The sequence below is a fragment of the Rhynchophorus ferrugineus genome, unplaced genomic scaffold, assembly GCF_030347505.1.
Source record: "Rhynchophorus ferrugineus isolate W39M unplaced genomic scaffold, kcgeb_rfMv2 rfM10, whole genome shotgun sequence".
Taxonomy (NCBI): domain Eukaryota; kingdom Metazoa; phylum Arthropoda; class Insecta; order Coleoptera; family Curculionidae; genus Rhynchophorus; species Rhynchophorus ferrugineus.
The window spans coordinates 71,008-96,856 of NW_027472589.1; the positions used below are offsets into that span (position 1 = coordinate 71,008).

General features: G+C 42.2%; 7 protein-coding genes across 13 annotated transcripts; 2 read left to right on the forward strand and 5 right to left on the reverse strand.

Annotated features, from left to right (window-relative positions):
- Positions 1–215: 215 nt before the first annotated feature.
- On the reverse strand, positions 216–4,155 carry LOC143204235 (uncharacterized). Of its 4 annotated transcripts, none has more exons than XM_076416762.1 (11): positions 3,943–4,155; positions 3,738–3,855; positions 3,554–3,674; positions 3,253–3,506; positions 3,031–3,199; positions 2,787–2,976; positions 2,580–2,727; positions 1,820–2,523; positions 1,497–1,761; positions 922–1,071; positions 216–855 (listed from the first exon to the last, which is right to left on the reverse strand). In XM_076416762.1, the coding sequence occupies exons 2-11, from the start codon at positions 3,825–3,827 to the stop codon at positions 688–690; spliced, it is 2,259 nt and encodes a 752-aa protein (XP_076272877.1). In that variant the 5' UTR covers positions 3,828–3,855; positions 3,943–4,155; the 3' UTR covers positions 216–687. The 4 variants fall into 4 exon arrangements, with proteins under 4 accessions (XP_076272877.1, XP_076272879.1, XP_076272878.1 ...); XM_076416764.1 differs by having other exon boundaries at positions 3,936–4,076; XM_076416763.1 differs by having other exon boundaries at positions 3,903–4,010.
- Positions 4,156–4,770: 615 nt separating this feature from the next.
- On the forward strand, positions 4,771–7,489 carry LOC143204242 (uncharacterized). 3 transcript variants are annotated; one of them, XM_076416775.1, is made up of 7 exons: positions 4,771–5,094; positions 5,150–5,469; positions 5,529–5,681; positions 5,746–5,884; positions 5,940–6,100; positions 7,058–7,191; positions 7,245–7,489. In XM_076416775.1, exons 1-7 carry the CDS (start codon positions 4,930–4,932, stop codon positions 7,400–7,402), a joined length of 1,230 nt encoding a protein of 409 aa, XP_076272890.1. In that variant the 5' UTR covers positions 4,771–4,929; the 3' UTR covers positions 7,403–7,489. The 3 variants fall into 3 exon arrangements, with proteins under 3 accessions (XP_076272890.1, XP_076272891.1, XP_076272893.1); XM_076416776.1 differs by having other exon boundaries at positions 7,249–7,489; XM_076416778.1 differs by having other exon boundaries at positions 4,877–5,098.
- ppl (glycine cleavage system H protein, mitochondrial) lies at positions 7,478–8,504 on the reverse strand. The gene is made up of 4 exons (XM_076416783.1): positions 8,248–8,504; positions 8,044–8,187; positions 7,859–7,990; positions 7,478–7,739 (listed from the first exon to the last, which is right to left on the reverse strand). The coding sequence occupies exons 1-4, from the start codon at positions 8,363–8,365 to the stop codon at positions 7,639–7,641; spliced, it is 495 nt and encodes a 164-aa protein (XP_076272898.1). The 5' UTR covers positions 8,366–8,504; the 3' UTR covers positions 7,478–7,638.
- A 215-nt stretch (positions 8,505–8,719) lies between these two features.
- Positions 8,720–11,436, reverse strand: LOC143204234 (uncharacterized). The gene is made up of 2 exons (XM_076416760.1): positions 11,240–11,436; positions 8,720–11,172 (listed from the first exon to the last, which is right to left on the reverse strand). Exons 1-2 carry the CDS (start codon positions 11,302–11,304, stop codon positions 8,796–8,798), a joined length of 2,442 nt encoding a protein of 813 aa, XP_076272875.1. The 5' UTR covers positions 11,305–11,436; the 3' UTR covers positions 8,720–8,795.
- A 456-nt stretch (positions 11,437–11,892) lies between these two features.
- Positions 11,893–16,780, reverse strand: LOC143204240 (uncharacterized). 2 transcript variants are annotated; one of them, XM_076416770.1, is made up of 10 exons: positions 16,224–16,780; positions 16,051–16,159; positions 15,476–15,616; positions 15,181–15,255; positions 15,009–15,125; positions 14,827–14,934; positions 13,149–13,309; positions 12,949–13,085; positions 12,728–12,883; positions 11,893–12,673 (listed from the first exon to the last, which is right to left on the reverse strand). In XM_076416770.1, exons 1-10 carry the CDS (start codon positions 16,565–16,567, stop codon positions 12,495–12,497), a joined length of 1,527 nt encoding a protein of 508 aa, XP_076272885.1. In that variant the 5' UTR covers positions 16,568–16,780; the 3' UTR covers positions 11,893–12,494. The 2 variants fall into 2 exon arrangements, with proteins under 2 accessions (XP_076272885.1, XP_076272884.1); XM_076416769.1 differs by having other exon boundaries at positions 11,893–12,883.
- A 308-nt stretch (positions 16,781–17,088) lies between these two features.
- Positions 17,089–24,530, forward strand: fab1 (1-phosphatidylinositol 3-phosphate 5-kinase fab1). The gene is made up of 22 exons (XM_076416752.1): positions 17,089–17,588; positions 17,644–17,833; positions 17,886–18,141; positions 18,193–18,396; positions 18,450–18,661; positions 18,726–18,947; positions 19,209–19,397; positions 19,454–19,689; positions 19,761–20,028; positions 20,082–20,332; positions 20,388–20,825; positions 20,883–21,163; positions 21,225–21,373; positions 21,424–21,580; positions 21,631–21,738; positions 21,790–22,123; positions 22,185–22,377; positions 22,436–22,605; positions 22,660–22,988; positions 23,039–23,292; positions 23,350–23,673; positions 24,107–24,530. The coding sequence occupies exons 1-22, from the start codon at positions 17,289–17,291 to the stop codon at positions 24,463–24,465; spliced, it is 5,424 nt and encodes a 1,807-aa protein (XP_076272867.1). The 5' UTR covers positions 17,089–17,288; the 3' UTR covers positions 24,466–24,530.
- LOC143204245 (uncharacterized) lies at positions 24,503–25,730 on the reverse strand. Its single transcript, XM_076416781.1, has 4 exons — positions 25,531–25,730; positions 25,265–25,468; positions 24,876–25,211; positions 24,503–24,814 (listed from the first exon to the last, which is right to left on the reverse strand). The coding sequence occupies exons 1-4, from the start codon at positions 25,622–25,624 to the stop codon at positions 24,621–24,623; spliced, it is 828 nt and encodes a 275-aa protein (XP_076272896.1). The 5' UTR covers positions 25,625–25,730; the 3' UTR covers positions 24,503–24,620.
- Positions 25,731–25,849: the final 119 nt, after the last annotated feature.

The following is a 25,849-nucleotide window of genomic DNA, read 5'->3' on the forward strand; positions in this document are numbered from 1 at the left end:
CAGTGGCTGACTGATTTTTGTCAAACTGGTTTTAACGTTTTCGTAAGCATTCATTTAAAGATCACAATGAATACCGAAATATTAATAGCTTGAGTATAGAATGTAATAAATTTAATAATTCAAAAAGTAATAATAATATGTAATAATATAGCAGGTCAAAAAATACGATATGATACAATGCAAGTTTTGTTGCCTTACGAACATAAACCCGAGACTCTCCTTTCGAAACAAGCTCTTTATTGAAGATGAACAAAAAGCCATTTTACAAAAATCAATTTCAGAATGTTTCTTAAAAATTACTAATACTTTATTACACAATGGCATAAAAAAGAATTGCGTAGTGTCGTTCTCCGGTTCTGTCGAGTGGTATTCCTTGAACATAGCGTTTGAGAGGGAACGCAATCTTGAAAAATATCACAATACAAATGAGTATCACACGTTTTCTGTTTACCGGCGCTTCGGTCAAGTTGGGCTCTGGAGGTGGTTATTGTTAATAGCTTGAAACAATTGAAGGTGTGACCGTAAGTCTCTATCCTATCGCCTACGTAGAGAATTGTTAAGTTATTTTGAACAGAACTATAATTTATAAGGATATTTATATAGTATATATATATATATATATATATATATATATATATATATATATATATATATATATATATATGGGCCGCCCTGCACCGTGTCAGATTATGCTATAATCCTTTTGGTTTGGGTGGCGGCGTTACAATGAGTCCGCATCGTCGGGTGACTTTCGCCGCCCCTGTCCCCGTGCCCCGACTTGTGATTCTGCATGGACAAGTCCGCCATCTGTTTCTGCAACGACGCCAGTATTTCCTCCTTGTTCTCCAGCTGTACCTGCGTCACAAACATATTTATTCCTTAATCGTTTCAACGAGGCGGTCTACCCTGATACTACACTACCTGCAAGAATAGAACTTGTCTTCGAAGATCGGCCAATTCCTTTTCCACCACGTTTGTATTGTCCAGGTTATCGTTCAGATCGTCGGACTGGCCCGAAAGATAGCCCTCTTGATTAAACAGAATGTCTCTGAACGGGTTCTGTGTGTCGCTCTGCGAAAACCAACGGACAGCTAGTGAGTTACGCTCAACAGTCTTGTTTTTAGGTAAAAATCTAGTTTAGGTGTATTGGAATAGGCAAACCGGAGAAATGGACGTAAATCGTCGTTATAGGTAAAAGTATAATTATAATTCCAATTTAATCTTAGGTTTCCTACGCCAACACCCATGAAAGATAAGTATTTAAAATGATACTGATGATTCAATCGGATTATACCTAACAAATTACTGTCTCAATGTTTGAAATATTTCTGTTGTCATTTTCATTCATTTGTTTTTAAATATGTCAAATTATAAAGCGATTCTGTCATCAGTATAATTCTTTAATTTCCTACTCCTATTATTAATATCAAACTAAACCACATCGAAGGGCTTAATTTAGCACCGTGGCCAGATTTAGCTAACAGCTTAATACGTACATCGTTTAGGAGCATCTTCAACTTAACCAGGAGCTTTTTGATGTCTCGGACGTCCTTTTGGATAGTGGGCGACTGCTTCACGTTCAGATTCAAGGTAAAGCCATTGTTGAAATTATAATTTAACGTATCCGTGTCTTGTGCGTATCTAGATTCTGGGTAGTTGTTGGAGAACAGCGGATAGTCAATCTCCCGCTCCAACCATGGAGAGTCTCTGGCGTTGGAATCTTGTGCTCGAGTTGTTTTCTCGTCACTCTTCAAAACGGACCTAAGGCGAAAACCTCTCCATTTACTTGACTCGCTGGGGCAGGCGCCGGCCGACCTACCTGTGAAAATCGATGGCATCGTTGGTGTGGCTTGAATCGTAGTCCATGATAAAATCGTCACTGCCTATACTCTCGCAAGAGGACAAACTGTCTACGCTACCGGTCGATTTGGCAAACAATCGTCTGGTCTTCAACGATGACGGACTGGACTCTGGCGCCTTGGTCTTCTTGTGGGATTTCAGCAAATGTCTCCTCAACGAATCTTTGTCGTACTCGTATTTGAACGCGTCCAAGCTCGGGGTATCCTCATCGTTTCCCGGTCCGTTCTTGAACGTCAAAGCGGGCTGATCCTCTATCTCGTCGTCTATGAGGAAATCCTTTTCCTCCGCCAACGACATGGAACTGACGTTGGTGGGTGAAGGGGGCGTCGAATTGGGCGACTTTTCGTTGATATCCTTGGACAATGAACTTCTGGCGTTGGCGTCCGTCGACTCGGACGTGGAGAGGCTCTCGATGGGAGAAAGTATCTCGTCGTCCAGCAACATGCCCGTGACGCTGGTCGAGGCAGCCGTCACGAAGCTCAAGTCGTCGTTGGCCAAGTTGCAATCTGGAGCGTCGAGAGTTGGGGGCACGAGCAGAGGGCTGATGAGCCTGGCGGGCTGCGGCGAAGCTTGCAGCGACGCCCCGCTGTACTTTGACTTCTTGTGAGATCGATAACTGTTGAGCTGATTCAGATCCAATGCCATGGCCTCGCCCGCGTTGTCCTACAAGAACCTCCGATGAAATATCAGGTTTGAACGGTAAGAAGGTCAATTCTCACCCATAGGTCGGACTGGCTGTCTTGCTTGGAAATTTCGTCCAGTTTTAATTTGAAGAACGTCTTCTGGATGTCCGGTTCTGGATGAATATCAATGCCGATCGTTGTGCGCGCCTTTTCCTGGTTGCATTGACTGACGGAGGTACTGAAACTGTAAAAGAGGGAGGTAGTAAACCGTTCAGCGCGACGACTTACGTCTCGTCTTGTTACCTGTCTTCGTTTTTGCCGGCCGATCTCTTGGCCACTGGTTTAATCTCGTAAGAATGAGAATCAAAGCTGTTGCACGTGGCGTCGCCGCTCATGTTGTTATTGTAAGCTTCGTCCTTGTGGTAAGAAATGTAGCTTTTGTTGGCTGTTAAACTGTTGCTCTCAGCATACACGGCCTCGTTGTTGTTTTTAACTAAAATGGTGGAGGTGACGGGACTATCTACCCGGAAACATTAAAAATACTTACTAGAACATTTGGTGACCAAGCCGTCGTCGAACGTGGTTTCGCAGTACTGCTGTCGGTTGTTGGCCGACTTTCTTCTAGTATTGATAATGGTCTTTTCAGTTTTGCTTTCGATCACCCGCACGGGCTCTAGTTGCGGCAGCTCTGTGCTCTGGAGGGTGTACCTCCCGACCTGAAACGATCATCACGATCGACGTACACGCTGTGATGGCTTGGCGCTATTACCTGCGGTTGAATATTAATGTGCGACCTGTAAGCGTTGGCGACCTGGGGCGCTGCTGCACCACTTGCCGGCCTGGGTGTGTTTTGAGGCCGTTTAACGCGAAAGCCGAATCTGTTGGCATCGGGTTTCAAGGTTTCTTCCTGTCTCGCGAAGAACGCCTGGTTTTCCACCGGTGACTCTTTCCTGATCACAGTCCTCCTGGGCAAGTGCAACTGCTCCTCCGCTTTTTTTGCGCTAGCGAATTCCCTGCGAACAGCTACAAGGCCAATTAAATGACATTTTTAGAATTTACAAGGAAATTACCTGTTGGAACGGACGCTGGTTTCTTTCGGAAGCCGAAAGACATGGCCACACCTTTGGTTTGTGCATGTTTCCTGCCGACGCTCCCTTCCTTATCCTTATTTTCGGCCGGCGAGTTGGTTTTCTAAAATAGAAAAGCCTCCCCTCAGTAAAGCGAACACCTCGAATTCACTATTGATATACGAACTGGAAACGTTTCCATAAATTCCGGAGACGCTTTGGGGAACACCAGTGATTTTTTGCTCCTTTTCAGCTTGCGAGACTCAGTTTGGCCCATGAATACGTTGAAATATTCCTCTTGGCATCTTCAGGTCGATTAATGTATGGAGAAAAAAGAAACCAGTAAACATACCTGGACACGAGAGCACCTATGCTACACACTAACCACTTACATTTGTGCCGTCGCGATTTTAGTCGGTATTATGTCGAAAACCCATTATGACTCACAAGAATATCAGAATACGTCCTAGAAATGCAAAGAAAATGCCCCTTTGCATTCAGCGTTCCATCCTGTACGCATGTCAGCGCAGAAAGAAAATCAATAACAAAGGGTAACTACAAAATTACATTGTCCGTGATACTATATCTTTCTGTACTAGAATAATTATCAACAATATGACAAATACCTCCTATTTAGTGACAATGGGACAAATAAATTCCCTTTGTAAAAAGGTTTCTTTATTTTAACTGATACATAAATCAATGGAATTCCGCAGCCTAATTGGCGGAGCTATTAAAATAATTGAATTCCTTATATGTTTTGCGTTTTGTAAATTTATCCTATTAATAGTGTGTTATCGCTCTTTATTAACTTAACAATAAGTTCATCAGTAACACTACCTCACAAAAGTCGCGATTATTAATCACATCAGTTCTATCCCGTTTATTTCTAAAAAGATTCGATTACGGAAACTATTTTACTTGATTATTGTTACTTCTCTGTTTTACAAAATTGTAATTGATTGCAAATTCAATTTCAACCATCTATCTATTCGATATCATTATTTGTAAAAAGTATGTTTTGAATGTTTTAATGCAAAAACAATTGGAATGTTATTTGTTTGTTCGATTTCTTCATTTCAGCGAAAAAAGATAAATAACGAACCATCTTGGAGATTTACCGAATGCAATTAGAGATAAATCCCAATGTCAACTGATGACATAAGAGTGAATTTTAGGGAACAACTGTCGTAACGTTATCGTTTAACGCGAAGGTTCGTATCTCTCTAATATCGATCGGTTTGAAAATCACCTTGGCGACGACGGCTTATTTTTCGATAAATATAACGTGAAAATTGTGTGTTGTTCGGTCTAAAATTAGACGTTATTTTTCAGCAGGCGTGACTTATCAGCGCCCATGATGCACATCCGATCTCACAATGTCGCAAATTGTTTACGAAATTTTAGATTACGAATTGACGCCCATTCCGGCCGCACTCGGTAACCTGTTGGGCGTCCAAATCAACAATTGCCTGTGTAATGGTGCGTTTTGGCTCTTGGTGTTATGGACAAGCGTCCACGTCGTGTTCGATGTCTCGCTATATGTAGGTAAGCAACGAAACAGCTACAGAACAAGAGACGACTATACTCTCATTTTAGAGTATGCTGGCAAAAGCTGGGTACAAACCTTATGCGTGTACACGACTAGTCGACGGCCTATGGTCCGTGTTCGTTTCCCTTTTGTCCTTTTCGTATTTCTTCAGCGTCGTCGCAAAGTACCGACTGGATCTGTTTAATTGGCACAGCAAGTTTTTACACGCCAACCTCAACCCGCCGTCCGACGTCTCGATCGGTATTATACTCTTATCCACGTTTTATCTGCACATGACGCTTTATCAACCAATAAAACTGGATGGGACGGACTCTATCTTGAAGTATTTACTGCTGTCAATTATTTACGCCCTGACTTACATCAATAGGTAACAAAACACGTCGCCAACATCTTTAAACAGTCTTTATATCGACGCACTCTTTTCAGGAAAATCGAGATTCCTCTCCTCATGCCACTGTTTGTCGGTGCTTCGGATTTGTCCATCGCGATGACGAGAATACTGTTCTGTGCGACGGAAAACCACTCTTCGTGGATGAGAAAAATTAAAAAGGGCGCATTCGCCATTTCGCTGGTCTTGTGGTAGGAAGGAATTTCTTAACCAGCGGATATCAAGACAAAATTGGTTTTGCGTTCTCTTTTTTAGGATAGCTGTTTACATCGTCGTCATACCTTTACGGCTGGTGCTGTTTCCCGTTAAAAGAATTTGGTACGATTTTAGAACGGCACACGCCACATTATTTTTACTGCTTATCGTTTGGTTCGTAGTGAATTTGTACGAGTCGGTAAGTAGTTGATTTCCTTTACAAGCGCTCAAACCGAATCACCCACCGTCGTTAGGTTCTATTGAAATGGTTCTCTCACTGGTTGGAGCACACTAAAGACGAGAAATATTCTATGCTGTCAGAGTCGGCTTTGGATTTTTCGCTGTTCGACGTAAGACGGGACTCGGCATATTACTGGAAAACTTTGAGAAGCGAAATGAAAACCAGAGGCGACGAGTGCGTAGAGGCTTAGTTATAAGGTTGGAGAAAAAGTAATTTCGGGTTTTCCTAAGGATAGTTTAGTCACTTTTTAAATGATCACATATCCCTATAATCATATAATAACCCGGAAATAAATGTAGACGGATTCGTGTAGGATTCAGTGTAGGCGACGTTGAGTGTTTACTGGGATTGGAAAGAAATTGTTTATCATGAGTTGCTCGAACCTAGCCAGATCATTAATTCCATTATCTATTGCAATAACTATGCGATTAAAAAACCTTATTTAATTTGTTTTTATAACATCTTTATTAGATACGCTTAGTACAATCTTAATTTATTAATAATTTTATAATTTGTTCCTATGTACTTGGATTAAAAAGCAAGACGAGTGCGAGAAAATACATCAGTATGTATTCCTCAATTATAAAATTATAATTATTGATTATTAATTTATAGCTATAGTTTACACTAAATGTATACACTTTATATAAGTTCGTATGGTTTTGTCCGCTTCAATCTCCTGACATCCTGCGCGCTGTCCAGCAGTTGTATTGCTTCCACGTTAGTATGATTTAGTAATCTTCTTTCGTGTTTCAAGGCGAAATCTTGGATAACTTCCCAAATCCATTTGATTTCCAGGTCATTGTGCAGTTCTTCGTTGGTTACATAGCGATAGACATTTGTAATCAATCGAAGAACCTTGTTTTGACAGCGTTGCATGACTAGTTGATTTGAATTTTTAATGCAACCCCATAGGTCCACCTTATTTAATGATGAATATTTGGCTTCAAAAGAGCCTTGTGAAAATAATTCATTTCAGACTTTCGAACTATCAGAAATTCTGTAGTACCAGGTAAGAGAGATAGTTTTAAGTTTATGTGACTAAATTCTGCTGGAGAAAACACGAGCAAAAACGAAATTACTTTTTCTCCAATCCATTATTTTGAACGCGCCACTAAGGATGATTTTTAGGATGGTGGCCAGGCGTAAACCCAACAATAGGAACGTTCTTTTCCAAACAATAAAATGCATGTTGGCCATTAGAAGAAAAAAGAACGAGAAAAAGGACGGTTTCAGCACCGTGGAGCGCAGCGAGACACCGTTAGGTATGCGAGACAAAAACCGTAAGTGAAAAAAACGTAAACTATTAACGTCTTAGCTAGTGAAACAGAGAATGAGAGCGAAACATCAAGTCTGGCGCCAGAAGAGGAATTTCAGGAAGCAAAACTGGTTATCAAGCTACAACATGAGGAGCACACAGCAGCCTCGCAACTAAATATCGGGGATCAAAGACCACCGTCGTGCAAAGACGAATAATTTAAGTAAGAGACACTATTGTAGCAACGATAACCAAAGATAGATTGTGATAATATGAAAATGAATAAAAGCAAATTTGACAACAAATCAACATTTAAATATATTTCCCTTTCAACACTGACGTACAATTACAAAAGAAACATAACAAGAAATAACGGCGATAACCTCGCTAACATCGCAGATAAGGAATTGGGCTCGTTCGAATAATTTATTACGATGGTCGATCCGGGCGGTCGTCAATGCGATTCCTCTGTCTTCAGAAATTCCTTGTACCGATCTTCCTTCAATAAACTGTCCAGTTCCGCCTCGTTCGCCAATTCCAACTTGAAAAGCCACCCTAGAATCAAACACAGATCGAATGTGAGAAACATTTGATTATATGATCAAATGTTTATGTGTTTATGTAATATATAATAAATTACACCACTGTATGATAAAACGTTATTCTCTACTCACCTTTCTCGTAGCAGGACGTGTTGATCAGTGATGGAGTCTCTTCTACGGCGTCATTTTTCTCAACAACTTTCCCACTGAGGGGACTGTAAATTTCACTAGCTGCCTTTACACTTTCCAACGCACCGCATTCCTCTGCGAAAATCTAATTTTAAGAATAATTGAAACGTAAGCGGTGGCTCTTTTACCTTTCTGTTTCACCACAGTGCCCACTTCGGGCAGCTGAGCGTAGACTACATCGCCCAAAGCTTCCTGTGCATAATCCGAAATGCCAACCGTGCCGATTTTGCCACTAATGTGTACCCATTCGTGTTTTTCCGTAAACAGCCTATCTGAAAAATACAGGCAATTTTAGTACAAACATTACTCAGTATAAAGGTATTGTTACTTACCTGACAGCACTGGTACCGATGTATGGACTAATTTAAGGTTAGACCGCTGATTAATGCTTTCACATTTCCGTAAAAAGTATTTGGAAACACTACACAAAACACGTGGAATTATTGCCATTTTAAAATGATAAGTTGGCCGGGAGGACGATTTTGACCACTTTTATCGCTATCGATTACTCCAGAAATACTGGCCGGTGCTCCGTAATGAGTTGAAAAGATTTTATTTTTTATCTCGTCTACGTCTGTCAACAAGCAGATTATTTTAAAAATGACGAAATTTATTTGGCCAAATTATTCCGTTTTAGGTCGTTAGGGATGAGATTTTAGAAATTAAAATTCCATCAATGTTGTTCGGAACAAAACAAACTTGCGCACCCCACGCCATCTGTCGGCGTACTGAAATTACGGTTTTGCAGTATTCTAATTTCCAGTGGGTCGTTCCCAAACTGACTGTTTTAAATAAAAATGCCAATAGATTAAAACAATTTATTTAAGTCTGACAGAGTTGATTCTACAATTAATATCTAATTATACAAGATATAAACGTTTTAATTAATCCCGTGAGAGTCTTTAAGGCACAACACGTATTTACAAACGTCCACACAATCCACGCCGTCTATATTATCGCTATAGTAATCTATATTTGTAGATTGGGAAATTGGGAAATCTAAAGCAACCAGCATATCTTTTAAGTAATCACAACGGAATTTGTTCTTGGCAATTTTTAAAGTGTGCAGTAGATTAAATTGTCTCGTACTAAAAACTTGGTAGTCTAAACTTTTGAGATTGTTATATTCCAAGTCCAAAAGTCTGAGGTCGCTTAAAGGCCACAAAGACTCGGTTAAAATGGTTGATATGTCATTGCGCGCCATATATAATTTTTGTAATGATGGCAAATTTGAGAAGACGCCCACTTTGAACTCTACCAACTTGTTTCCGCTAAGATGCAGTTCACGCAACGACGGAAAATGTTGAAAGGTACCCAGGTCTATTGTCCGTATCTTGTTATTGGTTAAATTCAGGGTTTGCAAACTATTTAGACCGTAAAAGGCATTCGCAGAACAATAGCGGATCGAACTATTTTCAAGCTTCAAGTGTCGAAGGGCGTTTAGGCCTTCAAAAGCGTTGGCTCTCAGGTAAGTCAAATTGTTGTGGCTGAGATCTAAGCTGTCTAGTAATTTCATGCGGTAAAACGCCCGAGCCTGTATATCGCTTAGTCCTATTGCGGACAAGTCCAGGTAGAGTAGATGGTAAAAGTCCTTAAAGGCGAGGCTGTTGATAGTACGCGTGCGCGCAAATATGCATTTGGCACTAAAGATTTGCAGACTAAACAGGCCGCATAATGCGCACGGCTCGATCTTGTCAACGGCGCAATTTTCCATTTTTAAAACGGATAAGCGGCTAAATGCGATAAAGGAACGGTTTCTTAGCACTGGAATGGTAGCATTTACAACAGAAAAGGCTTTCAAAGAGTCGCATCTGAAGGACTGGTCGTTTAGTTCTCCACGTATACTTAACGACAATTCTAGGATGGGACATTCGGCGAAGTACAGCGAGCGATTGTGTATGGGTTCAATGTTACTATTGGACAAGTCCAAATGATCAAGAGTGCCAATATGAAGAAAGGGGTGGTCGTTGAACGACAGGGGTCCGTTATTCCGGGCGACCCGGACAATTCGCAGCAATGGCACATTTACAAATGCGTTTGTCTCAATTACACCGATTTGATTTACGCTCAAGTCTACAAGATGGAGTGATGGCAAACCGACGAATGTTTCTGATCCCAAACGGGATATTAGATTTCTCGATAGATCTAACTGTCGCAGGTTAGGCAAAATTTGGAACGAATTCACCGCTAAAATTCTTAGTAGATTTCCAGACAAATTCAACTGTTCCAAATTTGTCAAGCCCGAAAAAATATCGTCACTAACAGCCTTCAACGAACAATTCGCTAGACGCAGCACCTGTAGGGCGCTCCATTGATGGAAGCTGTTATTTGTCAAACGTAATGTGTTGAAAGACAGATCCAGCTCGTAAACCTCGATAGTTCTAGCTTCCAAGTCGTCCACTACTGTCGTTTCGATGTGATTGTGTGACAAATTCAAATACCGCAAAGTCGTGGCCATCTCTGCCCTTAATACATTTCCGATAGAGTGAATGGAACTGTAAGACAGATCCAGGTTCTCTATCGAATAATATAACATTGCATCGCTTGGAACTAATGTACCGGACATATACAAGGCACTTACTTGAAACGTTTTACTAATACAATTCAAAAGAGGGAGGGTTAGGTTCATACCCGATAATATCAAGGTATCGACATTTACTTTAACGGAATTTCTAATCCTATCAGTATGAATCACCTTCAAGGGATTGTGTTGCAAATTTAGAATCGAAAAACTGAAGGTAAAGGTATAGGAAGTTGAATTAATTTCTTCAATTCTGTTGAAGCCTAAATCGAGTTGGATGTTATACATTTGCATCTGCGCTAAATCGAATATGCGTATTTTGTTATGCGACAGATCCAACAGTTGCAAATTGGGAAAGTACCGGGACTCTAAAAAGAATGTCTCTAATTGGTTGTGACTAAAATCAAGAACTCTAATAAGATTGTAGTTATTCAAACAATCTGGCGCGACGCTTGAGACGTTGCTGGTCGTAATTTTTAATATTTGAATGTTGGATGAAATAACCAGTCGCTCGATTTTGGGAAAATCTGAATATGAAATGTCGAGATAATAGTATTCGCCCGCATCCGTTTGTAAAATATCGTAGATGTATTCGTTTATAGATGTCGACATGCATCGAACTGTATACATGCCCTCAAAATCCTCAAAATTGCATTCCGTCTTTGCCGATGGTAAGAACACCATTAACCAAACGGCGCCAAAGAACACCCGCAAATTGGCGCTTGTCATCTTGAATCTGTAAACGACCGCGTCGGGTGTTTAACAAACGTTCAATTATTGAGATACAAAACAAGATTACTTACCGACATTCCTTGGCGGCGCACAATATGTCGTTCCAGACAAAAACAAACGATCCGGGGAGACGCATACTGTTTCAAATTCCAACGGTTAAATACAACAGGCGATATCATATCTGCACCGAGTTGGGCGTATTTCCGGCATACACATATGACATTGATGTAGACATAAAAATTAAAAATATTTTCAAGTAGTTTTTATTAATGTAATATTTTAATCGTGCGCGAAAAAATTAAAAGCAAACGTCTTATTGGTTGCATATGGTAGCACGAGCGACGGTATCAATAAAAGCTAAACAAGATAATAATGGCTATTTCGTTGGATTATTAAAAAAGTGAAGCAGACTTTACATGAGAACATGCACTATCAAGGTTCAGGTTTAACGAATATTTGAAAATAAAAATAACAAATATTCAAGACTGAACATGGTCTAGATTTGAAAACCGTATATTGCTGGTTATAAAAGACTATCGATAATATCTAGTGCATGTCTGATTTATTATAAATATGTATTTATTACTAATTTATATCAATGTTTAATGGCAAAATGGGATAATTTTAAAGACACGTCTTACCGGTTGCCTATTTGGTTGGAATTAAGAGGCGCTTAAAAATAATGACATTTTCGCGATTAGTAAAAAAATGAAACAAGTGTCTGTAAAATTCTTGACAAATATTTATTACTAGTCAGAAAAACACAGTCTCTGAATATGTAACGAGTCGTTAAGGAATGTTTGAAGATAAAAATGAGAAATACTCAGGGTAGAATATGAACAAGAGGGGATGAATTGGAAACTTAAGTACGCTTGTAAATGGAGCAATATGAAAATACTGCAACAACAACGTCCTCGTGCGGGGGTACACGTCCCCTGAACTCGTCGGACGAAGGCTAACACTGGCTAACGTTGGGCTATAAAAAATCTCTCCATAACTTATCTAGGGGCAAGAAAAAACTCCCACCTCAATAAATAATTTGCATAACAGCCTCTTCAAAATTGTTTCTGTTTGAAAATACAACAACAGTCGCCTAGAAACTCTATAACATTTTTTAAACTAAATTTACTATCGCAAACCGTTTTTCGAGAAAGTGATCTAATTAGTTGGTTCAGAGAACCATCGGCGGGGGGCCAAGACCGCGCCGAGCGCCTTCGCCAAACGCACAGCCCAAGGGGACATCGTCTCCGTGCCCGTTCTCCCGACGGTGGGGAAAGAGGCAGAGCGCGTCCACGATGAGTGGCGCGCCGTGGCGTCGGCCTCCGTCTACTTCCGGATTTTCCGGATTATTTTCCGAAACGAGGCCGTCCACTTGGTCCTCGTCAGCTTGGCACAATCGTTTTCGTCCAGCGTGTCCGGAGGGCAGAACTTGTCCTTCGGGGTAGTGGCGTTACTCTTGTACTCCCCGCATATGTCGGACGAGAAGCCGGAGTCGCTACCGAACCCTGCAACCGCGAGCGGCGTTAAAGCTGCGACCGTGGTCGGGAATCTGCTCTCACCTGGGAAACTGTTCCTGTTCCCTTGGCTCAGCTCGTCGTCCTTGTCCCTCAAGTATTCCGATGACGTCTCCGAAGCCTCGTCCATGTAGGAGAGCGACAACTGGCCGAAGGGCACGCTGAGCGACGAGCAGTCGCTCTGGTCGCTCCCGCTCGGACCTGAAAACAGAATTAAAGTACGTGAGCAAAAGAAAAAAAAACGAACGCGCGGTGGTCGCAAATACCCGAGGGGCTGTCCTCCACCGGGCAGAACCACTCTGACAGGCTCTCTCCCTCGCCTGCGTTCACCGGCGACCTGGGCGGTTTGATCATGTTGCGTACTTCTAGGAAGGGGGTCTGCAGGCACCCGAACAATTTCCGGCTGCAATTAATGAACGAGTGCGTAAGAAAAAAGCAGATAAAGTCATCCACCGGGTCGACTTACTCGTATTTATGGTGGTTCGGAGAGATCCTCTTGTACGACGCCTTGGCGTAGGCACATACCGAACACTTTTTTTGCTTGCAAGTAGCCAGGTGTTCCACGGCCTTCTTCAGCTGGGAGGTCAACGACGAGCTGTAGTATTCGGACGGTTTCACTCCGGGTACCTAGACAATGAAATCGTTCAAGTTGGCGATACGTTTTTGTCGCACTGGTGACGAGACCTTAATCCGCACACCATTGACGAAAAACAAATGTTGACAGTGACAACGGTAAATATCGAGTCCTTATCGCGACGACCTTTACTAAATGCAAAATAAACAAAAGAGGCTCTGTAAAAAGTTTCCTTTTTTTTTCTCCCGTGCCACTCGTCAATATTATAAATGGATTACACATTGTCCTACTCCCGACGGGTAGAGGGGTACTGATTGTAAAATGGACCGGGAAAAGAGCTAAAAATAGACGCGATTAGTCAATCAGTTTGATTTCAGGCGTGATTTCATTAGATCGGCGCGTGGCCGGCAGGTTAATAAAAACAATAAAAACCCGACCGGACGATCGCAGAACGTGATGGTCGAGGCCGTTGAAACACACGAAAACTCCGCATTTGAATGATTCCCACTACAGCAAGTGACGATTCTTGAATGTTCTTGACGAATTGATCTTCTGTCGCATGAACATATTCCAATGGGGAATATGCTTGAGTCACGGCAAGGGCCGAGAGTTATTGTTAAAGTTTACAACAGCATATTTTCGACGAACCAAATTAGAGAAAGGCCTAGGTCTCTAGAACGAAGCAAGCGCGCGACTCTCCTTTGCAAACTCTGACGACCGACGAAAAGGCGAATCCGGCCGGAACCAACTTCCAGGAAAAACAAAACCAGAGGGGGCTGGTAAAATGTTTTACACGAACCGCCGCTTGAATGGTGGGAAATGACTGATGGGGATTTTGACTGCAGGCCGGTCTTCGAAAGAGAACGATGCGTCAACGGGCCGAGCACAAGATGGTCGATTTTCGATTCTCGGCCACGCCGCTGCGTTCAAACCCGCAGGGAAATGTTCGGTTCGATAGCTGTTGGCCAATGATCGCGATAAGAGCTGGCATTGTCTTCACGGTCCATGAGTACGACTGTAGCTTTGTCTGTCGGAACGCGCAGTATCTACAGGCCCTAATATAAAAAGTCGCAGTTGTTCCGGTGGCGACTGTTGAGATACAGCTATATTTTATTTGTTTATGTTAAAATCCTTGATTCCTGTAAATGTATTGAAGTCGAGTTGGAGATACATTATTGAAAATAATTACAGGACATTGTTTGAGACAAACGTTAAGACACTGCCCTTGAATATCTGGATGTTTGATCTGAGAATTTGCAGGGCCACTATACCCACCGAGATACGAAAGGCATAATTTTTTAGTTACAGAGCTGAAGAAAAAAGTGTTTCGAACCACCATTATGAATAGAATATCCAGTCAAACAACAAGGCCCCAACGAGACTCAATCCCAAATCAGAAGACTTTCGTCACCAAAAGGTTAGAAGGGAGCACACAAGGGCATAAAGAAATTAACCATTTCAGAGATAATTTGGCATTTAAAGAGGCACTTCCTCACACAATCTATAATCTACTACTGGTAAAACTGTAAAGACACTGACACTGCTGCAGTCACAGAAATCGTCTACTCACCCTTCGGTTAGAAAATTCCGATGCGTCAGTCCTCCGTCTACGCACCTGGGGAACATACCTCCCGGTGCTTTTCCTCTCTGCCTCCAGGGCTTCCTTTAACTGATCATTCTGCCAAACAGACAGAGCTCATATAACTAAATCGCGAAAAGGCCCTTCGCGAACCCTCCACCGTAACTACTGACCTCCCTCTCCAGACTCTCCTTTTCGTTCTTGATCTTGGTTAGGTGGTGCACCACTTCCTGTCGCGCCCTCTCCAACTTCCGCCGGTTGTATTCAGACTCCTTTGCTTGTTCCTGCAACTGATGTCAGTCCCGGTGAGCGCATCCTTCCGCCACATATCTTATCGACACTTACCAGCCTCAAAGTTTTGTCTCGTTCCCTTTCGATGATGTCCTTCTGCTCCAGAAACTTTTCCCTTTCCAGTCGTAACTGAAACAACTACTAATTAACAAAACCTTTCGAGAAATGACCACCTCGTGGAATTCGTCCATTAGCCGTAGCGGGCTAGGCATAATGAAAGCAGACATTGATTTAATTATGCAAATGAAATACACGTTGCAATGCCGTCGGCCTTTCGTTATAATTTCAGTCGACGCGATTAACATGCGTAATTAGCTCGACGCCTAGATTAGAAAAAACCAACACGTACTTTGTCGCACTGTTCCTCCAGATACACCACCCTTTCCAGGTGCAGGAAAACTTCGTCCTCCTTTTCTCGCAGCAGACATTCGCTGGATTCCAACCTCCGAACAATCTCGTCTCTCTGCTGGATTAAATCGTCGCGTTCAGTCTAAAAACAACAGATACTTATCAAGCCGACGTAAACGCAACAATTAGCTGTTAAAATAGAAGCCTGAAAACGGATTATATATAAAAAAAAAGAGACCGCAAAAAGAAAACGTTCATTGTATGATAATTTTAAAAGAATTGACATTGAAACGCTTCAGGAGAGACAAGAAAAATTCTTACAAATGAATCTTGACGGAAATTGTTTGGTGTTTCACCGTTAACTATGTTCCAACAGGTATTATTTTCTTTTGGATAAAAGCCAAATATTAACGACGGCGCACTTCGATATTATTTTTATGAAAATCCCAAATAGTCTTTCATTTAATGTCAGCACCAAGGTTATTTTCGAATTTTTGACACTGCGTGCGTTTTGTAGCACTATTAAACGTTATCTTATCAAAGGGGCGACCAACTAATTAAAAAAAACTATCCTACCTTTATTTCATGATATTTTTCCTCCAAGTAATAGGCGATGTTTCGAGCTTCCTCGTACTTTTGAGACAGATGAAGATACTTGTCGTAATGCTTTTTGAAGAGTACAAAACTGGAAACAATTAAAACATTCGGTGGTTTCACAAGTCGAGTGACTACAACGGTGGCCAGCTTACCGATAGAAATCATTCTCACTCACGATATCTCTTATACTGTCTTCCGGGTCCACTCGATCGTAGACCGATGTCCTTTTATTACGGTAGGTCTTGGGCAAAATCACGTCGGATTTGTCCAAAAAGTCATCTTTCGTCGGCGACATACAACCAGAATCTAACAAATTTTCCGAGTGGCCGTGATGAATATCCTCACCGATAGGGATATCTGCTGCATTTTGTAACACCAACTCGTCGCTTTTGCTCGTAGTCAGATCACTGTAAAAATCCGTATTCTTGCTTGCTCGATACGTCTCCAGAAACGTTCTGGGGAACGTATCACCACGGGTCACTATTAAGTCGGTCATTTTTGTTCTCTGCCCGATAAACCACTATATATTCAAGTTTGTTTGTAGTGACGTCGATGCACTGACATTAAATCAAATCACTACTTTCACGAAGCAATTATGAAATAAGGATAAGCATAAATAATAAAATAATCCTTATAAAACCTGATTTCAGACAGAAACCAACCACCTTATTAAACAATCGTAACATGACTGAATTGACAGGTCAACAAATGAATAGAAGAAATTAAATGAATTTAGTTATCAGCTTCGACTTACGTCACAATGGACGTCACTCCTTAAGAACTGGTAAACCGATATTAAAGGTATGGCACATACGTCGTGTCTAGATGTTTATTTTTGATAGTCGCTTTCAAAAACTATGTTAAATTCAATTATTATCTCAGTATATTTTCTCATACTATAAATTTATATTTATTTTAAATTTCCGGGAAAACTTATTTTATTTTCTGAAGTAAGGGAGATCGACTATTAATTTTCAAGGCAAATTCCTCTATTAAAAACATGACAAGTGACGTTTTATAGTTGAAAATCTCAAGGTATCTAACCCCAATGTGAATTGATGGTGTCAAATTATCGAATCGAATTAAGTGGTGTTTATGTTTGTTGTTAGTATTTTGGTCTGGTTAACGGTTTAACACGTCTCTTCCCTTATCTGTGATTGCCATATATAGGAGAAATTTTTAATTCAATAGGAATGTCGTATTGACAAACAATCGATATGAGTAAAAATTTACAAACACCAACCAAGTTAACGGAATTTGCTCCCTTACAACAAGAGGAAAAGCCACAAAGTGTAGGTCAATTTATATCAAAATTTTTTAAAATATCTAAGGCCGAAGAGGTGCCCACTTCCGAAAGCGACACTACTCTTCAGGAAAATGTACCAAATTGGGCTAAAGATGCCAGTGATTCTTCAGATAGTTCTATACAGAATATGTATCCTGTCAATGTTAATGAAGGGAGAACTCTACCAAATATCTTGAAAAGAATAAGTAATTTGTTAGATCTTAGGACAAATGTATGTACAGGTACTATAGCTATGATCAATGAAATTTGATTAGCAATTCTTGCAGAATCTACAGGACTATGCAGACACTGAATTGAAACAGTACTGGATGCCAGATTCAGTGAGCAAGGAGTGTTATGAATGTTCAGAAAAGTTTACTACATTCAAAAGAAGGCACCATTGTAGAGTTTGTGGCCAAATATTTTGTTCTCAATGTTGCAACCAGCAAATACCTGGTAAAATATTTGGTTGTACTGGTAAGTACATAATTCATTTTATAAAAGCAGTTGATCACGTTGTTTGCTTTAGGAGATTTAAGAGTCTGTACTTACTGTTGTAAGATAGTACTTTCTTATCTGCAGTCTTCTAATTTTGGAGCTGCATTGACATCAGATTTGAAAGTGTTACAAGAAAATCTGCAGAGCAAATTCTCAGATCTCCCTAATGCCACTTTTTCCACTGACCTGTCGCATCAAAGTTCAAATTTAAAACCTTCCGAGTCGTCGGAGCCCTTGAAGAGGAAGGTATCTGTTGGTTATCAGGAAGAAAAATTTGCTTCTGGAAGGTAAATCAAGTGTGTTTGTGTTGCAATTTAATGAACTAAAATTCCTTGCAGTTCTGTACAGTATTTAACAAATGAAGAAAAGTGTAGGGCACTACAGAATTCAGTGTCTCTTCGCAATCTATTTGAGGAAATTTGTAAACCGGTAACCGGGATAGGCTTTGCCCCTTACAAAATCAGGCTGAGAACCTTTCAAGACTGTTTTTTAGGTTCTGAATTAGTGGATTGGCTCATTTGTCAACAGAAGGCCAAAACCAGGTGAAATTAAAGTGTTTTTCAAGGGATCATTGTATGGTTACTTTTTCTTGTAGAGTACAAGCTGCAGCTCTATGTCAGGCATTATTGGAAGGGGGTTATATTGATTCCTTCTTGGAGCCTAACTCTTTTGTTGATGGTCACATAAGATATAGAAAAGGAAACTTGTTTTGCCCCACTCCTGTGCAAGTCAGCCCCAGTTTTGAGGTTCCGGTACCGGAGGAGCCCAGCTGGGTGCAGCAGATCCCGCAAGAGTCAAGTAACACGGGTAAAAGGAATGCGAAATATCGGAGCCACACTCCCTCTACCACAAGGTCATTTATCGTTTGCAGATTCTGAAAACGAGCAAATATCGCCATCTTTAGCTGGTCTGTCCACTTCCAGCTCATATATGCTAAATCTGAACGTTGAGGCCAGCACCGTATATTTGTCCAGGCCGCCAGATTCATCGTACGATGCTCCCAGTGGCGAAAACGAAATCCAGCAGCAGTGCGGGCACGAGGAAACGTCGGTGGTGCGACCGTCCGAGCAGAGGGAACTGGCACCAGAATCGGGTATGCAATTTACTTGATGGTGACAATAACACATATAGACTCATATAAACATTAAGTAAGAAAGTATTGATTGAGATTCTAAAAAAAATATTGTTATTATTGTTTTGGTGCAAGTTTTGAAATTGCATTACTTTAAACGTGGGTTTTTCTGTTTTTTTTTATTGAATAAATTTTTTTTCGGGTAAAACTTCTTGGAGCAGTTTTTCAAAATCAGTAGTTGTTGCCTTCATCGGATATTACTCATTGCGATCGTTTTTACAGGATGGTACAATGTGCCAGCACTAAGAGAAGAGAATGGCGAAAAAGAGGCCTACGAATTGCTGACGGAGACGTTTGAACAGCACGAACAGACAATGCTCAGGCAACTGCTCTCGGCCAAAGGCCTCGCCTCTTCATGGGAGGACATATTAATACCACTCGTCCACGACGTAGTCGGCGTTGTCAGACCGGGTATGGAGCAAATTCTGTTCGGCTCGATGCAAATTGGTCACGTGCGCTTTTTCCAGACAAGAACCACGACGCTACTGAACTGGATATCAGAAATTACGTTCAGTTCAAAAAGCTGCTGGGCAACGACAAAAAGGACACGTGCTTGGTGAACGGCGTCGTCTGCTCCAAGAACGTAGCTCACAAGGATATGTCGACGGACATCGACAATCCGAAAATACTGCTTTTACAGTGCCCGATCGTCTACCAAAGAAACGAAGGTAGGCTCATGTCTCTGGAGCCCGTTCTAATGCAGGTAATGATGATGGGGTAACTCTAAAATGGGCAGGCGGTGCCGTTCACTGTATTTTGCCTTTTTCCCTGAAGGAACACGAGTACCTCAGACACGTCGCCGCTCGGATAGTCTCTTTGCAACCTGACATAGTTCTCGTTCACAAGAACGTCTCTCGACTAGCCCAGGACATGCTGAGGCAAAACAATATTACGCTGATTCACAACGTCAAGCTGACTGTGCTTGAGAGACTCTCCCGGTGCACACAGGCCGACGTGGTTAACGCGGTGGACGCGCACATCGGCCGGCCCAAACTCGGAACCTGCAAGAGGTTTTACGTCAAAAGATACAACACGGAAAGAGGTATGAGACCGGCGTAATAGGCGGCGCCTTTTTATTTCAAGCGGCTGTTTCAGGTCTCCAGAAAACTCTAATGTTCTTCGAAGGACTCGCGTGCCCTTGGTTGGGGGCGACCGTTTTGTTGCGGAGCCCATTCAAACCGGAGCTCGTCAAGGTGAAAGCGTTGGCGTCGTTCTTGTTGCTAGCTACTTATAATTGGCGTTTGGAAAAGTCGTTCTTGATGGACGAATTCGCACTGCCTCCCAGTTCCAAAATCGAATTTCTCGACGATAGTAGGGAACACTCTCCAGAGTTCCCAAAACCAAAGGTAGAGGTCAATTGGGGCTTTGTCGTTCTACTCGGTTGGTTTTTAACGTTTTCAGGTGTCGCTAGACGATCTGATGGTCGATGAACACCAAAAGGGAGCTGCGTCGGAAGAGAGAAAAGATCCGAGTCACGAGCGCAAAAATGCCACCCAAAAATTCGTCGCCGAGTCCGTCAGTGACTGCACGGATCCCTTGCAGGCTTCCTTCGACGCCAACAAGCCTCATTTTCAATCGATAACCCACGAGACTCTCTCCGTGGCCCAGTTACCGTTTTCCAACAATTTCAAAAAGTACCTAGAGGACAGCATCCTATGCATTTCCCCATACATCATCTTTCCCATTCCGTATTTAGAAACGGACTCTGGGAAAAAGAGCAAGTTGAGGCGGTTCTTTTACAAGGATCTCTACTTTAGCGAACAGTTCGATGGCAATGTTCGTAATAAGAAAAGAAACGTGGACGCGGAAAAGAACGTCGCCTATAATGGAAACCGTAACGTATATTATCACGGCCATTCCTCATTCGACATTTCAAGTGAACTTACTTCATCGCAGGTCCACTCGCTCCATCCCTTCCAAGTCGCGCAAATCACCAACGTGGAAAACAACGACATTCAAAACCTGCTAGCTCATTTTCGGGCTTGCGGTGGTCAATATCGGAAGAAGGAACTTCTAGACATCACGAACGCAAATGAGGAGCGTGTCATCTTTAAGGAGAAGAGAGACGAGCGTAGAAAGGATGTGTTGGACCCTACGAATCATCAACGCCTGGCCGTGTTGTTTTGCAGCTTTAGCCACGAGTCTAGCAACGCTCCGGCCTTTTGCGTCAATCCTTGGTGAGTTGTTTTCTGATATTGTGGCGGAGGTGATGGGCGACGTATTGGTCTTTACTTTTAGGGTAGTGTATATGGATTTCTATGGTACCAACGACATTCCTATCGGTTGCTTTCTGGAACGGTACTGCTTCAGGCCCACTTACGCATGCCCTTCGAAAACTTGCGTGACGCCCATGGTCAAACACATTCGCAGATTCGTGCACAACTCGGGTATGGCCATTCATTTTGTTTCGATGTGTTTCGTTGATGTCGATTTACAGGATGCGTTACGATAACTCTGAACAACTTTGAGAGCGAATTCGCCGAAGAAAACATCGTGATGTGGAGCTGGTGCACCAAATGCCAGAGCGTGTCTCCGGTCGTGCCCATGTCAGCCGACACTTGGTCGTACTCCTTCGGAAAGTATCTGGAGCTCAGGTACGTGATTCTGTTTCGTCGGTCTTTTATTAATTCCTGCGTTTTTTCAGGTTTCACGGCGATATATTCAGCAGAAGAGGTCACAATCCATGTAAGCACAGTTTACATCACGACCACTACCAATATTTCGGGTACAAGAACTACGTGGCTTCGTTCAAGTGAGTTCGTAGTGCATCGGAAAGCCTGCCTGGAATAACGATTACTTTCAGATTCTCCTCGATCAACATATGGGAAATATCACTGCCATCGCCGCGTATCGAGATCGCATTCGACAGGGAGCACGCCCATCAAAGACTCATCGACCTGACGAGAAAGTACGCTCAGAAGGGCCACGAGATGTTTGCTCTTATCCAGGAAAAGGTGTCGTCAGTCTTTACCGACGAGCTGGAAGGCGTAGGCAACCTTCATCAGCAGCTGGCTAAGGAACAGAATCAGTTTAAGCAAAAAGTGGAGGAGATTCAACTGAAACTCACCTCCCCCACTGTCGAGAACATGGACTTTGATGTGAAAAGCAATTTCCAACAGTCGTACTGGAAGATAGAGGCAAGATGGTTTGAGTGTGGAACCCATGTTGGAGATCTAATCGGTTTTTTGTATTCCTTAGGATTCTCTGATAAAATTAAAAATAATACTGGTGGAGCTGACGGAAAATTGGAACTCGCATTTGACCGAAGTCATCCGACAGGACAAGAAAAGGGAGAAGAGCAACGCTTCAGATCTGGAGAGTCCAGTTACGGAGAGTGCCGATTCCAAATTGTCTTTTGGTGTTTCCAGAGACAACGTTGATCAGGAAAAAGGTGATTTGTCATCGTCTTGTTCGCTGATCCTTGATTGTTGTTTTTCTTTATGAATCAGATGGATCGATGGAAGATTCGGTACATAGACGATATTCCGACGTCTCTGTCGTGGCTTACCTGGAAGACAGCACTGATAATAAGAAGGACCAGGCCAAGAAGACGGAGAAGTCGGTGAAAACTATTCTGGACAAGCTGCTACCTTCGTCGGGGACGTTGAATTTGATTCAGGCAAGCAATTTGCGACCGTGTAAACAGACCGAAGCTACCTATACGCTTTTTCAGGCTCCTTTTACTGCCCAAGAACATTACCTTTTACCGGTCGGTCAGCACGGACCGATCGTCGTGCGCGAGAACGAAATCGGCTCCATCATCGCCTACGCCCTTAACAGTCTCGATTACCGCAAATATCTCGAGGAGTTGATCAACAAGAAGACGCACAGCAATGACCAGACTCCTAGTCCCGTTCAGAAAAGAAGAAACACTGGGACCGACAAGGAGAGGAACGACGGCGACGACAGAAGCAGTGGCCTGCTGGGATTCCTACGGACCAAGGATTCCAAAGCTGAGCTGTCCGCATCGTTGGCAAACCCTGCTGGCGCCGGCGAACCACAGTAAGTCTGAGGCGTGTTAAGAGCGACAGTCCATGTGTAACTTTTTGTAGATATGGAGACATGTCGAATATTTCGGAAAAGTCGACCGAAGATGCGAAAAGGATAAAAAACTCCCACATCGTAGTTCAGTTCCAAGATGGGACATGCAATTTCTTCTGTCGCATTTATCTGGCCGATAAATTCGCCAGTCTCAGAACGACGGTGGTGCCCGATGGCGAGGAGGCCTACATCAGATCCTTGGCCAGATCGGTCCAGTGGAAGGCGAGGGGCGGCAAGTCGGGTTCGAATTTTTCAAAAACTCTGGGTACTCTTTCCGATTCTCTTTTCGTTGATCAACCTCGAAATATATTCGCTGTTTCAGACGACCGGTTCATCCTCAAAGACATGTCCAAAACAGAGGTGCAGCTGTTTCTGGAATCGGCCACTAACTACTTTGCCTACATGCAAAAATGCTCCACCACCGCGCAACCCACCCTCCTTGGTAAGATACTGGGCATCTATCAGATCATTTACAAGAACGCGTCCAACGTTAGTCATCGCAGTAGCGTTCTGGTAATGGAGAACTTGTTCTACAACAGGGAGGTGGCTCAGAAGTTCGATTTGAAAGGTTCCGTAAGAAACAGGCTCGTCAACCCCGACAACCAGGAGGGTGAAATCGTGCTGCTGGACGAGAATCTCTTGAAAAGTATGTATAGATAATCACACAGCCCAACAAAAGATGTCTCTCCAAAAACTGTTTTAATCATTTTACTTAGAATCTACTCTCTGGTATTTTCTCGTGATATGTGGCCTATTGAAAATATATATCTAATAAAAAAATGCGAAAATTTAAAAAATCAATATTTAATTATTTCTTTGTTTTTTTTCTCTAAAATTTCTTAAAGTTCTGCGGTACCGACAACAGCATATTGCTTGTCACTCCTTGAGCGTCAGCTGTGGATTGATGATAATGAATTGTTTAATTGTTCAAAATTTTTTATCGATTTTTATCAAAATATCCATACAGCAACCAATCATGAACTGTATAGTCAATTTTCTGTAAAATTATTTTCGTCGTTGGCCTTTATTATTAGAAGGAAGTATGGTTGTTGTAATTGTTTGTAATATTTGTTTCGTAGTGACCTGCGATTCCCCCCTGTATGTACTGCCTCATTCCAAAGAAGTGCTCCTGGCTGCAATCCAGAACGACACCGAATTCCTATCCACCCAGTCCGTGATGGACTACTCCCTGCTGGTGGGCCTGGACACGCAAAACAAGGAGCTGGTTCTCGGCATCATAGACTACATCAGGACGTTCACCTGGGACAAGCGACTGGAGACGATGGTAAAAAGAAGCGGCATTCTGGGCGGGCAGGGAAAGTTACCGACCATAATCTCGCCTGAGGAGTACCAGAAGAGGTTCATAGAAGCCATGCACAAGTATTTTTTAGAGGTACCTGACCATTATGCTGGCCTCTGCAAAGGATTGGAGGTGTAGACGAATCTTGTTCGTTAATTATAAAAACAATATTAAGTATTAAATACACTTTGTTATTATTGTCACCGGAATTTTATTTTGCATTTCATACTGGTTTATAATGAAGTTTAAATATAAAATGATAAGAGGGCGCCCTCGTTGGGGAATGGGGAGTATTACTCGTATTTACATGAACCGTCGTTTGTCGTCGTTTCGTTCAAAGCTGTTGCGATGCCTCTGATGTACTGGTCGCCAGGTGGTTTCACCGTAATACGGAAGCAGCGGACGAGGGCCCCGTTTGATATAGAGAATTTTACAAAGGCTCTCAGTTTAAGTTCACGGATATACTGCGGCGAATTGATCGTTGATTCTGGAAGAAAATTCAATGGCTATTTTTCAGCGTTCTCCACCCTTTGCTCATCGCGACTTACCTATCAAAGCTATCGTGGCCATACCGTTGCACAAGTCATTGTCGTCATGACAAACTGACTGATATCCCCAGCCTCGGCCTTCGTAGATTTTGCCGTCTTCTTTCTGATAGAAGTTGTATAGTACTTTCCCTTCGATTCTCATTTTCTTCTTACCCTGTTCCTCCAATGTTCGATAGTTCGAGCAAATGTTGTTCGAATCACAGGTCGTGGTCAACGCCAATAGAGATATCCGGGATACCGGCAAGCGCATTTTAGGCACACCATCTACTTGGCTAGGTTCCGCCGACCAGTTATTTTTTGGCATATAATCAAACTCTTCGATTATATTGGATTCGTCTAAAATACCGTTCGTTATTATTGTCCATCATCAGAAATACGCTCCAACTTACCTTCATCGATGTACATCATAGTGATTATGAACAGAGAACATATTAACATTAGGGTTAATAGCGATACCAGAATGTTATCGTAGCATTTTGATTTTTTAACAACAGAGATGCCGTTGGTGGCCGGCAATGGTGTCGCCATGTGTTCCTTGACTTCCCGTTTTTGTAAACAGGCATCGCAAATGTTACAGTCCTTCTTGGGCTGTACTGAAAACAAAGAAAACGGGCTGGTACAAGGTTTCTCGTTACCAATGGAGATAACGGCTTACATCTGTACTCCTCGGACATGCAATTGAACGATTTCGGTTTCAAGTAAAGCGGCACTGCCGCTCGGTTTAGGGATATTTTTTCCGAACAACTCATTCCTCCGACGTCTACAACCACAAATTAAACACCTTCTGAAGCTCTGTCCAGCCCAAGAAACTGCCGTATACTAAACCCGAGGAGTCTCACGTCGACAGAATGAAATTTTGGCCGCAAACATGAGAAAAAACAAACAATTTATAAACAAACACGACCTTTTTTCTTTACCGAGTTCGATTCGCAGATACGAAACGTACACCGATGCTGGTAATTGTGTTTGTTTAG